Source organism: Syngnathus leptorhynchus, chromosome 6, assembly GCF_054491065.1.
Source record: "Syngnathus leptorhynchus isolate UIUO chromosome 6, UIUO_Slep, whole genome shotgun sequence".
Lineage (NCBI taxonomy): Eukaryota > Metazoa > Chordata > Actinopteri > Syngnathiformes > Syngnathidae > Syngnathus > Syngnathus leptorhynchus.
Genome location: NC_141200.1, coordinates 2,040,945 through 2,055,985, shown reverse-complemented (window position 1 = coordinate 2,055,985; position 15,041 = coordinate 2,040,945). Strand labels below are relative to the sequence as shown.

At 42.7% G+C, this 15,041-nt stretch overlaps 1 protein-coding gene across 4 annotated transcripts in view; it reads right to left on the bottom strand.

The window, feature by feature from the left end:
* Positions 1-3,063: 3,063 nt before the first annotated feature.
* plxnb2b (plexin b2b) overlaps positions 3,064-15,041 on the bottom strand; it is a 99,461-nt gene continuing 87,483 nt past the window's right edge. For all 4 annotated transcript variants that reach the window (XM_085913574.1, XM_085913573.1, XM_085913576.1 and 1 more), the window contains 16 exons: positions 14,678-14,814; positions 14,232-14,332; positions 13,935-14,164; positions 12,192-12,373; positions 10,855-10,921; positions 10,586-10,732; positions 9,635-9,791; positions 8,864-8,964; positions 7,920-8,004; positions 7,706-7,857; positions 7,471-7,631; positions 5,678-5,825; positions 5,534-5,598; positions 5,371-5,446; positions 4,980-5,054; positions 3,064-4,292 (listed from right to left, as the gene is read on the bottom strand). In XM_085913574.1, coding sequence (XP_085769700.1) covers positions 4,188-4,292; positions 4,980-5,054; positions 5,371-5,446; positions 5,534-5,598; positions 5,678-5,825; positions 7,471-7,631; positions 7,706-7,857; positions 7,920-8,004; positions 8,864-8,964; positions 9,635-9,791; positions 10,586-10,732; positions 10,855-10,921; positions 12,192-12,373; positions 13,935-14,164; positions 14,232-14,332; positions 14,678-14,814 — 1,989 coding nt within the window. In that variant the 3' untranslated portion in view covers positions 3,064-4,187. The remainder of the gene's footprint in view (positions 4,293-4,979; positions 5,055-5,370; positions 5,447-5,533; positions 5,599-5,677; positions 5,826-7,470; positions 7,632-7,705; positions 7,858-7,919; positions 8,005-8,863; positions 8,965-9,634; positions 9,792-10,585; positions 10,733-10,854; positions 10,922-12,191; positions 12,374-13,934; positions 14,165-14,231; positions 14,333-14,677; positions 14,815-15,041) is intronic.

The window sequence follows — 15,041 nt, the reverse complement described above, 5'->3', positions numbered from 1 at the left end:
TTTGCAAAGCTTTGTTTTATTAGGCCGCCTCATGTGCTTTATGAAGACTGACAATATTATTGGAGGTAGCTGTGCTCAAAATATGAGAATACAAGTGGGAAGCAAATAAACATGCCAGGATTTAGCACTTGGCCTTGAAAATAAAACGGAACAAGCAGGGATTCTCAAAAGGGTGGTCTGCGCCCCTCAGGGTGTGTGAGGGGTCTCCCGGAGTGTGTGGGAGAATTTCCGTAATCAGTCTAACAATAGGTTATTATTATTTTGGTTTTTTTTGGGGGGTTGGTTGTACAAACGTTAATTGAAGTTAGCATGTTGCGTAAAACAAAAAGAGGCTACAAGACAATGCAGGGTATTTGTTGTCATAGTTTGCGCTTCATGTTTTCAACGGAAGACACGTCTAGACTGCTGGCAGGTTAATAAAAAATGTGTTTTGCCCTATTGTGACTAGACACATAAAAATGATCAGAAAGCAAAAAAAAAAATCTCAACATGATTGTTTCTGCAAGTCTAGCTTGTGCGCCATGGCGCCCGCGTGAAGAAGCGAAGCGCGGGGAATGAGCTGCATAAATACCAGTTAACTTCAAAAAGAAATTGGCCGCGTGGCAAATAGGAGTCGGCAGCCCAAGGTGATTGTAAATCATGCAATATGCATGGGCGGAGAGACTTCCAATTGAAGCCAATCACTATTGGAAAAGTGAAAAGAAACACAGGGGCGATATGAAGGGCATATTGGCCTCCAAGTTTATTCACACAGGAGCGCATGATGAAATCTGGGTGTAAGAGCGCCCCCATCCACACACACACACGAACGCACCGCCGCATTGGTTCAATTAAATTAACACACGCAGATCAGATACAAAAAAAACCCAAGCAACTTTGACTGCTGCACGTCTTCCACAATAAAAACCACATTCAATTGGACTAAAAAATAAAAAATAAAGACTCAACGCAGCAGCTTCATCTTGTCTTTTTTTTTTTTTCTTCCACGACTCAATGCATAGGAGTATACAGTCAGAATACAGTATTTCAACATGTTTTACAAAGATTGATACGGTATAGGAAACGAGAAATCATAAAAAGAAAAATAACTGCACAGCAGTAAGAAAAGTCATTTTTGTGGAGTATAGGTCATAAGTCATTTATCGCACACACCGTGGAATAGCTAAGAAAACACAGGGTGGGAAAAAAAATCAACACCACTGGAACAATTTTTGCGCTCTACTACAGAAGAAAACCCCGCCCACCTGCACCCCACTTTTCATATTTAGGAATGTTAAACATTTGAATGGGGGGGGAAAGAAAAAAAATTCATATTTGGCTTTTTTTTGGGCCTACAAAGCTCACACCACAGACACCCAAAAGAAATGCACACTTATCAACACTGCGACCATCAATATATATATATATATTTTAAAAAAAGATCACTATGAAATGTATTCAGCCTATTGGCAGTCGGGGTGGGATACGGGATTGATACCAGCATTAAAATGGCGATACAGTTGCAGTCCGATATCAGATCGGTATAAAGATCATAGATACAATGATGTACCTTTTTGTCCAATATAGCAGTGATTCTCATTATGTAACCTTTATTCAGATAATTTTTTTTTTTTTTACCGATACCAGTTTGAGTAGTCACTATTTGATACCTCTAGCACTTTTGACAAATTAAATTTCGTAATGATGTTTCAAAATGGCTGGGTTATAGCGCCAACTACAGCCAAGGAGGACTTAACGTCATATATTTAATTTGCCTTTAGTATCGGTGGCTGGTATCAACAGGCTCCAAAATCACTCGACACCTTCAAATAAGGCCGGTATCGGTCGGATACCCGGTGTCGGTATTTGCCCATTCCTAATTATCATTTAAATTTGACCAAAAAATACATTTTATATAAATCATAATTAAATACAGTTTTGATTCATTTCATATTTTCCTATAGCGGCTTAATGTAATGCTACAGCGTGTTACAATCATATAAAATAGACTTTCAAGAAATTAACCTCATTGTCATGACAGTGTTGCTACTGGATGTAAACGTTTTGAGAACCACTGCAATATCAGAATTCTTGCTGTATCGGTCAAATATTGCGTTTCCCACCCCTAATTGGCACACACACACGCACACACACACACACACACTCGGCTGCAGCAGGGCATCTAAAGCATTTTCGACAGCACACACACAATATCACGAGTCCAAATACATTGCTGTGTCTATAGCACTATCGTCATCATAGATTACCGAGAGAATAATTTAGAAACATTATATGTATCATCCTATTCAATAAGGCACTTTTTTGGTCAAAGAAAGGCTCTGAAAGAAGCTTCTTGCATCCACTCTGCCAATGAGAGGAATCAAGAGAAAAGCCCGGCCCGGTCCCTAAGGCTGATGCCGTGAGGTGGGCGGAGCCAAGTGCTGTCGTGTTCTAGATGTCAGGGCGTGCAAGGCGGGACAGGTAAGCTTGAGGTCCGTGCACCCCCCCCCCCCCTGCTCCCCCTCCCTCGCAAAGGCAGGGTTTAACATTCTAGGGGGAGTTTGTTATTCTCCACAGCTACACACAACCAACATGACCATAGAAAGGTGACTAGACACAAGGTCGGGCGCAGAATCATGCTACACACTCCTACAACAATGACATCATCACTCGCCCCCCCCCCCCCCCCCACACACCCTGCTTCCACACACACAAAAAAAAGAATATATACAAGCCATTTTGTTCAAGATGTACCGCTTGAGGAGCAGCTGCATCCCTCTGGCAGATGATTGACAGCAATCAGCAAAGGGCTATTATATAGCTTCAAGAGGCAGGATGCTTGATGAATATTTGGACAACAGATATACATACAAAAAAAATGAATGGCACAGGAGCATCTTAATAATACTAATCCAATGCAAACATCTTGACTATTATTCTATTGCTGAACGGCTACCATAGGCGGATGAGTTTAATCAGCTTCTTGTCACCAGAATTTAGCAGGTGACCTTTTCAAGCATAAAATAAAAATGCTTATTATGTCATTACACAAGAGCATATTGACAAAATAATTACAGATGTGGGAAGCCTTTACCAAGACCTTTAATTTGATACGCAACATGATGTGGTTTGTTGCAATTGGATTTTTGACCTTACTACCAGTGAATAATGAAAATTCATTTCCCCCCCACACTATTAAATTCTGGGGATGTTTGTGAGCTGATGAGATTTGAGGGCAGCTCATGGCAGGGCTGATGTGAATGAAAACGGTAAGATAGCAGCAAAACTCAATTATATATTATGAAGAAAAAAAAAAAAAAAAAGACGTTGAAATGTTCTTCTGTGCTTTGTTTTCGAAGCGGAATGTACCATGGCACCGAACACTAAAGGGAGACAGACTGACAGCGTCGTCTGTCAGCGGCTTCCACAAAGCACGCACGGCTTAAAAAATAATCGAGGTTAAAAAATAGATCTTGCTGAGTCGTCATTCACACGAGCCTGTACATTGTCCTTGTGTGAGGACCCTTTGGTCTCAGTCAAAGTGGGGGCGCTGGCTCCTGTCAAGGTGGAGGGGGCGGGGCTTCAAGAGAGGGTGGGGTGGGGTCTATTGACAGGAAGCGGGCGCCGCTCGGCCCTCACGCCCGACTTTAGGCACGCATCCGCTTTTCACACATTGAAAATCAGCCGCTCTCCAACCACGTGTAAGAATAAAAACACGATCCGCACCACCGGATGATCCATTTAAAAAGATAATTTGTGTGTACGTGTGTTTCCTTATAAAGCTCTTTTTTTTTTCCCGGCCATAAAGACAGATAAAAAAAAAAAATAGATTGTACAATTCTCCGAAGGAAAAGAAATTGAACATCTGATTATCTCCTGCCACAGGGGCTTACTTCTCTCTCTTTCGACATTTCCCGTGATGCGTGCTTGAGGTTTGGCAAGTGAGCTTTAAGGCGTACCTTTCTTTTTTTTTTTGTTCCTTCTCTTTGTCGACAGTGTAACACATCATCAACTCGCTTTGCTCTCCGTATGCATTTCAATGATCTGCCACACGGGAGAACGTTATTATTATTAGAATATTGTCCCAGGGCAATAACGCACGCCACTCCCGTCTCGCTGTGATTTATCAAGCGGAAAACAAGAAGAAATAAGCCCCTGTAGTCACTGGCAGGATCCCGCCGATTATCCCGCCCATCTCCGTCTGCCCGTTAGAGATCCGTCACTTTGTTTTCCAGGGTGGCTGCTATGTGCTGGAGCCGCGAGGTCAGCTGCTTATTCTGCGCCGCCGGGTCCTCGTCCAGGGACGAGATGATCTGGGAGGAGGTGGGAAAGGAGTTGGAGGTCAAGGACACCGAGGGCAAGTGGAAGAGGTTGTTGATTAGGCGTGACACGATTACACGACTCGTTTCCATGAGCGGCCACGGCCAATCAAAAATGTCATGTTTAATCACATGATCGTGATCCTGATTTTTTATTTTTTTTTTACATTTAATGCGAGATCTTTCGCAATCAGTAGTCAGCCAACCACCAGGGGGCGACACATGATTGAAGGTGATGATTTTGATTTCAAATAAATAAAAAATGCTCTTAAAAAAAAATAATAATAAAAATAAATAAATAAAATGCAATCGAAATGAACAAAACAACTCAAAGTAAGCCACAAAGTAACTTTGCCTGAGACTCAAAGCTCAAATAGCAAGAATGCCAGCTTAATTTAAAATTTCATCCCATTTCTTCATAAGCTTTTGTTGATCCCTTCTTTTTTTCTGACCTCAAGTGGCAACACATAATGGACACTTTCAAACATAAAAAAAAAAAAAAAATCAATTCCCAGGGCGCAATTTTCCAATTCACATCCTAGAGAAATGATTCCAATTAAAATTGCACGCAATGACTCTTCAGGCATGTCAAGCAAAGGAGGCGGGGAGTGGGGGGGAAAAGCAATAACAAAAGCGGGCAGTGGTGCGTTCATTGGATCGCTGCGCCTTTGGGCCTCTTACCCCGTCGTAGTACTTGCTGGCGTACCGGTACAGCTGATGAAGAGCCACTTGTGTGTTCAGCTTATCCGTGTGAGACTGGACGCAAAACGTCAACAACAACAAAAAGACAAGAACAATTAAAAGGTGTAGGGTGGAAACAAACGCCAGTCAAAATGGAAGCTGGATTATTTATATATTTATTTGTTTATATATATTTTTTTAAACTCATTATTATTATCAAATTATTTCTTTTAACCATAATTACTGAAAAACTTTAAAAAAAAAAGAGCCTTTCAGTGGCCCGACTGACTCGGCGCTAACCTTGCCTTTTGTCACAGGCGCGACTTTTCCACCGCCACTATTAGCAGCGTAAGCAAAAGGAAAATGGCGGCCAAGTGTGTTTGCGCCTTACCCGCGAGACCTCTGCCAGATGAGTGTTCATATCCTGGTCACTGACGGGGACCATCTGTCTGATGCCCTTGTAATAGCTGCCGCCGGACACACACACACATGGACAGTGTTCAAATTGTAAAAGACACCGACATCTGCCAGGCTAAGTTGCTGACGGCGCTTACTCATCCACCATCTTCTTGTAGGTCGAGATCTCCTTTGCATAGAGAAGTTTGTTACTCGGGGAGTCCTGCGAACACAAGGAAAGATCTCGTAAACAAATACGGAGGTGCCTTGACTTGAGCGCGGGCTGACGAGCGAGCGCTCACCCGACTGAGCTTGTGCTCGGTCTTGGTGCAGGCGTCCATGAAGGTCTGGGCGATGACGGAGAGCGAGGCGTCCACCACTTCCGACACGTGCACGTCAAAGATGAAGTGCGGGTTCTTCAGGATGTTCACCCAGAAGCGCAGAGGCAAGCTGCAGGAAATACAATGGGAAACTCATTAGACAAAACTCATTTTTGTCAACAGTAAAAATGAAATAGACTGATCTGATCGAATCGGTAATAGTTTTTTTTTTGTTTTTTTTTGGGGCCCGTGTGAAGCCTAACGATTTAAAAGTCGGCAAACAATTTCTGGGAAAGTGGAACAATTTCGAAAGCCAGACTGTTCTGGCACCATCAAACCGAATCAATAGCATTTCCTTTAACTCAATTCTTAATCATGAATAATTCAGCGGAAGCTTTAAGGGCTCTCACATCCCCTACAATCAAAAAGACAAACACAAGTGCTCCAAAAAGCAAACAAAAGAGATCGGAGCCCAGCCGAGCCGATCCACGGCCGTCCGGCCACGCTCGTCGGGGGCTCGCCAAAGTCTGACCTTCAAAAATCCTGCGGCAACTTTGAGCGCTAGCGAACGCGCAAACAGATTTCCCCTCTGAAAACAAAACACCAGCTTCATTCTTTCCTAAAAATAAGAATGCATACATACAAAACATCTTCGCTGATCTGCACAAGTGAGACTTGAAAGGCGTAGAGTGTAAAATAAAATGCACACCGGGCGGGCCCAAAAAAAAAAAAAAAAAAACCTCAGGAGAGTGCACAACCCAAGCATAAAAATAACAATGGTTGCAACAATCCAACAATTAAATTAGCTTGGGACACAATTACCATGTTTGTTTGTTGTTCTGCCTCATACGCACATTCATATTTAATACATGGCCCCGCACTGATTTGATAAACATGACGGCTGGATGCCGAGTGCACGGCGCCGAGTAATTAAATCGCTCATCGCCTGTCCTTGTGCCAGCGCTCGCTCGCTCGCTCAGCCCGGCGTCAATCACAGAAATCGACATGCAACACGTTGTCTGGGGCGCCCCCCAACTCCGCCGGCGTGACACTAATTTATGCGCTTAAATGTCACACGGGAGCGGCGCGATTGCAAATGCGCCGAGACACGTTTGCATCTCTTTCTTGGATAATCAACTTTTGTTTCTTGGGAGAGTTATTCGGCACACAGATTTGGATTAGACACCTCATTGGAAAGTTGGTGCTGAAGTTCAAAATTGGAATTTGTAATGTTACCAGAATCAATTAGTCATACCAGAAAAAAAAATTGTAATTATTTGAGAACAAAGTCTTGAATGACAAGAGAAAAAGTTTTGATTTGATCAAATAAACGTCATTTTAAAATAAAAAAGTCATAATAACACAGAAATAGTCAATACGATATGAGACTTGTGTTGTAGTATTGTGTGAAGTCACAATAGTACAAGAAAAAAAAAGGTAAAAAAAAAAAAAGAAAATCGATCATGTTGTGAAGTAACAAGACAAAAGATGTAAGATTGTTGGGGGGAAAAAGTCAGAAAAAAACAAAACAAAATAAGACAAAAGATGTAAGATTATGTTGGGGGGCAAAAGTCAGGAAAAAAAACAACAAAAACCTTCTGATGCTTTCCAATAAACTACCACCAGGGGGCGCCAGAGCAATACCTTTACATTAAACATGGCTTTGGCCTGCCACTCCAAAATATACAGGAATTCACCGTGCATCCTTCTTAAAAGCACATTAAGAGTCCAACTTTTCCTTCCCAATTTCTTGCCCACTTTAATCGGTAGCCCACCTGTTGGTCTTCCAGATGTGTATCGTCTCATCATCCACATTGTTGTGCTTCAGCGCCTGCTCGTCCAAGAAGTCAAAAAAGTATTTGACCGCCGGCGGCACCACGGCCCCGGAGCACAGCACGCTGCGGAAGAAATCGTCCACAAACTGCTGCAACGTTCCCTAAAACAAACAACACAACCCAAACGAGTCAGAGAGAAGTTTAGCCTTGCCAAAAGTGGTTAAGAAATGCGCACCTTGACTGAGAGCAGTCGCGTGAGATAAATCTCGGTGATGGCTTTGGTCATGGACTTGTCCTTTATGCTGCCCCGTTTGGACTTGACCTCATCCAGTTCGTCGGTGGGCCTCACCAGGTGAAACACCTTGTCGTCATCCAACAGAGCGTTCCCTGAAACGAATAAATACGATAGAATACAATAAAATGAAAAAAAAAAGAAATAAAATACTTACGCTCCTCGTGGTTTTCCTGGTTCTGCTCAAAGTTCTGCTGAGTGTGGAGAACCCGTGACAAGACTATGGTGGCGTGATCGCGGACCTGCAACACGCAAAACACGACTGAACACCTCAGACTGGACCTTCGCCGAGATCCATATATCCTCGGCCGCATAAATCAGAATATTATGGAAATAAAAGTTGTTTGGGGGAGTTTAGTTTCAAAGTTCAAGGGTCCAAAGTAACAAGTTCTTCTTTGGCCCCTCCTTTGGATCTTTTAATTAGCTAGCCAGTTTCTGCATCAATAAAAACTCGACACACCAAGTCCTCACATGATCGTCTTCTTTCATGGCCTTGAACTCAATCCTAATCAATACAGCAGCCACGGCGGGTCTTCACCCGGCCATTTTCCTCACAAAACAGTGGCATTAGCGGCACGCGGGGGCCATAGATTCGGCTTTTAACGGACAATCCCAGAGTTAACGAGAGCGGGGCGTTGAAGAAGAATGAAGATTTAGGCGCATGAAAGGCGTCACAGAAGGGGGGGATATTTGTGGCTGACCTTTGTTTTCACAGGGTCGATGTGGTGAAAGCAAGATTTAAAGGGCTTGGATTTGAACTAAATGCTCCTGAGGAGGGATTGGAGTGCTTTTCTCCTTTTGGTCCGCCGTGTAATTCGAGTGGGACCGCTAAACAGCCAAGACATTGGGTACACCCGATTGAGCTGAGACAAACACTATTTGGCCAAAGTTGGGAGCATTATGTTGTACTATTACAATTAAAAAAATGGGCTAGCATGCTAGCTAATGCTAATAATCAGTAATCACCAATGAAATTCATATCAAAACAAATCATTAAAATAGAATAAACATTGAAGCATTTTTAGTCCTGGTACTTTTAAAGTGACGAGAATAATGTCGTAGTCTTATGAGAACGAAATAAGTTACACGGGCGTAACGTACGTTGTAGTGAGCCAGTGTGTTGACGCGTTTCCATCTGCCCTCTTTTTGGGACGTCAAGTCCAAATCGGACAGAATCTGCCCTGTGGAGCCCGGACGCCACTCTGTGGAAAGAAAAAGAAGAAAAAAAATCTTTAATAATAATTAATAATACATATAATATAATACAATACAATACAATACAATATAATATATGATAATATATGATAAAACATAATATAAATATATATACAATATACATATATATATGATATATATGCCGCTGCTGCTGCGTGCAGACCAGATAGCTGACTTTGTCAGCAATATTGTAAAAGTAATTCCAAAGCTGATTGGCAGCTCGGCACTTTTGAATGGAGATGAGATTCAAGCGCGGTGCAGACCTGGGTGAGGGCTCATTTACAATTAGCGCCACATGAGAGGGTTATCGTCCCGATGCGCTACCAAAGGCGACAGATCTGCACTTATCTGAAACGCAGAACGGAATGAGATCGGCTGCGTGCGTGGGAATCGGGTGTGTGTGTGGGGGGGGGGAGTCTTTGATGTGGCAAAAATGTCTGTGGAGATTTGAGCTTTTGAAGTCGGCTTCCCCTAGGTTTGCAACTTTGGAACTTTGTTTAGCGAATGAAAGCTTTTCTTTTGTGCCGCTACGACTGAATAACCCGTTGCGTTGCGGAAAAAAGAAAAGGATTCAAAGCACATTTTCAAAAAGAAATTCTTCACTACTATACGTTTAAAAGTATGTTTCCAACTCCCGAAACCTGAACCTCGACTTACCCAGCGTGACGCTGTCCACCTTGGGCCGCGTGGAGTAGGGCAGGTTCCTGTAAACCTGCTCGATGATCTTTTCCTTCACCTGCGAAATGGTGTCGCAGGTCAGAACCTTGACGGGCGTTAGATCGTGACCTTCGTCGGGCACCAGCACTTGCAGCGTCTAAAAACGAGACCAAACAAACGTCTGAAATTCTCAAACAGGCATCCTGGCATGAGCATTTATTTCAAACACACACTCGAAAGGAGTTCTGTCACCTCCGCCCCGGCTAATGACCGAGGCTAAGGGAGAGCAACTTGAGTCCCGGAACTAATTGACCACTTGATGCAATCAAAAGAATGGCAAGGGTGGTTGACGATGGGAGGTGTGTGTCTGTATGTGTGTGTGTGTGTGTGTGTGTGTGTGTGTGTGTGTGTGTGTGTGTGTGTGTGTGTGTGTTGCAGCCAATCCAATCCAACTCGCTCTGCATTTGAGTGTCAGTGTGAAGAGCAGTCCGTGAAATCCCAAGTAATAGTGGATGCCTGTGAAATCAAGCCCACGGGGTGTGTGTGTGTGTGTGTGTGTGTGTGTGTGTGTGTGCCTTGCTTTCTACACTGTAATTCAATCACAGGAAGAGATCCATCACCGTGGGGGCTAATTCGATAATTGTCCTCGACATCGCTATTACCCACTGGGCTTTTTATTTTTTATTGTGTGTGTGTGTGTCCCGACTTTGACAGTGTTCACATTAAGCCTCTCCGTTCCTAAAATGCAGGCAGAGGAAAAGTCCAAACGGATTTGAAGGCAGAGTGTTTTTCGCTCCCCGACCACATGACACAGAAAATGGATGTTGTACAAAAGCAGCTGGTGACCTTAGAACGTTCTTTTCCCACTTCCCATGGTGTACAGATACATCCAGTTACCGTGGCAACCATCAAGCATGACTGTACAATCTTTAAGCAGCGTGTCGCTCTCACCCGCACAGAGTACTCCACGTCGTCGCCCAGCAGGCCCGTGTCGTTGAGGGTGTACTTTGCTTTTTTCAATCGGGCGTCGACGGGTCCTTTCTCGATTTGGTGTTTGATGGCTCGGAATAGTTTGTATAAGGGTTCGCCCGCCGAGTCCTGACACACAAACGGTTAATGCGGTTCAGCGCGTTGTGAGTGGTTTTGGGTTAGAAACATAATACGAGACCTCGGAAACCAATTTGACAACCAATTCAGAAAAGTAGGCAATAAATTGTTACCTTCAAGAACTGGTAAAGACAGATGGACATCCAGTTGGACAACATCCTTTCCACCACCGTCTCAGATCTAAAACCCAAATAATATTCCTGAATTTATTGCAATTGTTTTTTATTTGATGTCCTTTAATTATTTTTAATATTTTTTTCCCAAGAAAAAAAACTTTAAATATGCTATGCAATAATAATCTTAATATTTAAGATGACAACACATTACAGTCATATATTTCAACAATTCTAATACAATTGACAAAATCCTATGAAAGCATTCATAACCAAATGATTTGTAAGCCACAATTTAGACCTTTTTACAGCCATCCCAATCAAATTGATGCCTTCTTATTTTTTGACCACACATCATAAAAACCAACGTAATCATCCCTTCTAATCTGTTCCGATGGGAGCAAATAATGTCAAGGATGCTTAACGAGCGTCTTTTTTTATTTTTATTTTTTAGTGCTGCTGGGTCAATTATGGCGCTGACAGCTTGGAATGCGGTGATGCACATTCCAGACGGCCTTCCTGCACAATGTTGACGAGGCATTTCTGTAAAGCCTGTCAGTGTCGCTGTCCATCAAACTACTTCTTACTCGGCTGACACTTTGACGTATCCTCATGACAGATACCCACCGGCGGCGGCCTCCATCGTCCCAATGCATTGATAGCGGTTAGCATGCCTAATTAGATGTGTTTAAGAAGGGGGGGGGTCGTGTTGGCGCGATGACCTAATCAACATAATGAGCCTCTCTACTGAGGGATAATTAAGACGCACATTCGTTTAACAGCCAGCGGCTAAGTGGCAAAACACGGCAGAGAGTTCGAGTGATATCAGTGCGTCCCGATAACAACTGAGGGATGACGAACAATATTTCTGCTTTGGAGTTTTTGGACCTTTACAAGATGCGATTGTCAGTGAGATGACAAAATATATTTCAGTGAAATAAGCCTCCGAAATAACTTCAGTTCAGCATTCAGGGCCCATACCCAAAGGTCCTCTTAAATGTATTACACAAGTCAATATCACCATTAAGTGCCTTTGAGACTTTTCCCATTTCACTCCCTTTATGACCAAAAAATACAATATTATGGCCGTAATTTGCACAAATATCCAAGTAATTTCCATTAATTAATATGGAAAGTTTCCAACATACCCAAATAAATATTTACAAAATTTCTAGCGATTACCACAAGAGCAAGTGCCTCAGGCATAAGGAATAGAAAATGAATCAAATGAGTATTTATGATTCAAACAAATTATTTTATACCTCTTCTATGAACAACATGAATAAAAAGTCACACAAGTTAGCCCAGAAGCTGCTTTTGAAGATTTCCTTCCTTACCGACGCAGCATGAGTTTGGGATTTTTGCTGTGCACGTATTCTTCCATGAGCTCCAGCAAGAGCGTGCGCATGATGTCCGTGTAGTACTCCAGCTTGCCGTGCAGAGCCACGGTCAGCAGGGAGGCGAAATACACTTTGGCCCTGGCGTTGAAGTCGTTACTGCGCTCCAGAGTGCGGATAAACTGCAAATGGCGACATTAAGAAAAAGTGGAATTCAGGAATTTGACTGCATTATTTAAGTTGGTATTTGTGAACAAATAACTTTGATTAGGCAGTTTGTTATGTTTAGTAAGTAACAATATAGACTGCGTCATTTACTTACCCAACTAGCGACAAGCTAGCTAACTGCGACTGGTTAGGCCATGTTTAGCCCTATTGCCTGTTTTAACTTGGTCGGTTTCTTGTTTGTTTTTTTTCCCATTAGCTTTACGAACCGAAGCAGAGTACATGTTAGCTAGCTGTCTTGTTTGTCGCTTGTTTTTGTGTTATGCTTCAACATTTCACACTTCATTAGTGGCTGGTTTTCACTCGGAGGTACCTCCATAAATGTTTAAAAAAAGAAAATAAAAAAAATAACGACCAACGGCAAGCCAATAATAACGACGGCGGTAAACATGGCGGTGCTCTGCAGCAAAGCTTAGAATAAAAAAACCTAAATGAGAGGCAGTGGAAGCTCTCGCAGATTTAACACCTCCAAGGCTGCTTGTGTGCCAGCACAGTTGGATTATTAGAAGCCTTCCAATCTGCTGCTCCGTCGTGTCTTCAGCCGTCTAATATTGGACCCGTCAGCATCTGACAGTGGGCGCCAGGGTAAGACAGGGCGAATTGAAAATAGGAGCCAATAAAGGATTCCACACTGAGATGTAGGAGTGTGAACAGGCACAGATGTGTGGGTTTAACAAGGGGGCGATAAAAGATTTAACTCGGTAGTAAGACCCAAGTATTACTTATACGAGTTGTTTCCTCACAATTAATTACAAATATTCAGAGGCGCAAAACAAATCCACTTTATCACCTGATACAATTTTCATGAGGAAAAACATCAGTTAATACGCCCCACAAGGCAAGTTAGCAACTTGCAGTTAGCACGCTTTGCATAAAATAACAGCAAAGTAACTTTATGTGACCGAACTAACCGGATGAGTAAGCTAACGTGTACTTAGTTAGCATGTTAACATTAGCGATGTAGCATCGAGAGGGTATGGAATCATTTAAAAAGGCTGAAATATCAATAATAATATGGCTAACATAAAAGTTAGCATGTTAACATAAGCAACGTAGCATTGAGAGGGAATGGAATCATTTAAAAAGGCTGAAATATCAATAATAATCTCCAGAAACCGTGCTCTGTGAAATATCACACCTTTTTTTTTTTTTTTTATCTGATTCAGACTGGACAGTTGGCAACACTCTCAATTTCAAATGGAAAATCCCATTGAACAGGTCGAGGCCCAGACATGTTAGCTGAGGCTTGAAATGTGTTGATCTTATATCGGATCTTGTAAAATTTTCCACAGAGCGGCTTGCTGCTTTTATTGACAAGATACACCTTGCCCACGATTTTGCTGTTTAATATTAATAATTGATTTTATGTATTTTATTTATAATACATTTTACATTTGAAGGCAAATCACAAAGTGGTAAATACAGTTTTGATGGGTCGCCTAAACCCAGCCGAGCTTCTCATTATTTTCCAACAATTGCACTGTATTGATTAAAAAAAAAAAACAAAGGCACACTTACATTGATGAGGAAGGTCTTGGAGTTGAGGAGGTTGGAGAACTGGTTGAGCGCCTGGGTGATGGCGGCCCGCCGAGCCTCGGGGATGTCCAGCTTGCCCGTGATCATCACGTCGTTGGCGCCGTCTTTGGAGGGCAAGAAGAAGACGCGGTCCGTGTACGTCTTGTAATCCAGTAAGGGAATGCGACCTTCGCTCAGTTCATTGGTGTGGTCCTCCATTTCGATCATCAGATCTGCCGTACACATGTAATGAGTTGAGGAGCTTCACTTACGGCTTTATACGATTTTAATTTCCCCTACCTGTGAACTCTTTCTTGCAACGATCTCGTACGCTCTCTTCCAGGTTCTCCAGCTGGTGCTTTACCTTCTCGTACTCCCTCTCGGCCTGTTGACTCTTCCTCCTGCGCAAGGTTCGGCGTTACTCAGACAAACACTTGAGGGAATACACTTCCTGTTCAAAAGCTCATTTCCGAAAAAACCTCTCGTAGAAATATTCACCTATGTTCACTCTGCCACCGATTGATTTTGTCAAATGAGTCTTTTCAAGCGCAGTTGGTGTAATTATTATGATTTATTCCCTTTTTGCCTGTGTGTCATTTCAGCCGAAAACATGATTACACGGCAACGGAAAAACGGGCGGGAGAAGGATTCGATAAACACACAGCTGACATTGTAGCGATACTAACATATGTTGCTGTGTAAATATGAAATATTACCATAGAAGAAAAACAAATTGTGCGACTTACCTGTAGCAGTAGACGGAGATGGCGATGATGAGCAACATGGGCACGATGACGGCGGGGATGATGATGTAGAGCGACAAATCGTTCTTGGTCTCGTACTGCACCGAGCCCACCACCCACTCCCCTTTGCCAAATTTGATCTGCGGATAAACGGCATAAAAAGAGAGGGTGGAATGTTATTATCAAGACCGCTTTAAACATTTATTCTGGTACGGAGGGGGGGAGAGGGATTGTGGTAAAAAGCGACAAAGGATGGGGCAATCTACATAATTGTCATGCATTTTTTTTTTTTTTTTTTTGCTGAACAGCCGTGGGGCGTTTGAGTGTTTTAAAGCGCTGTGAGTTGGTGGCCCCCGTATTGAGTGAA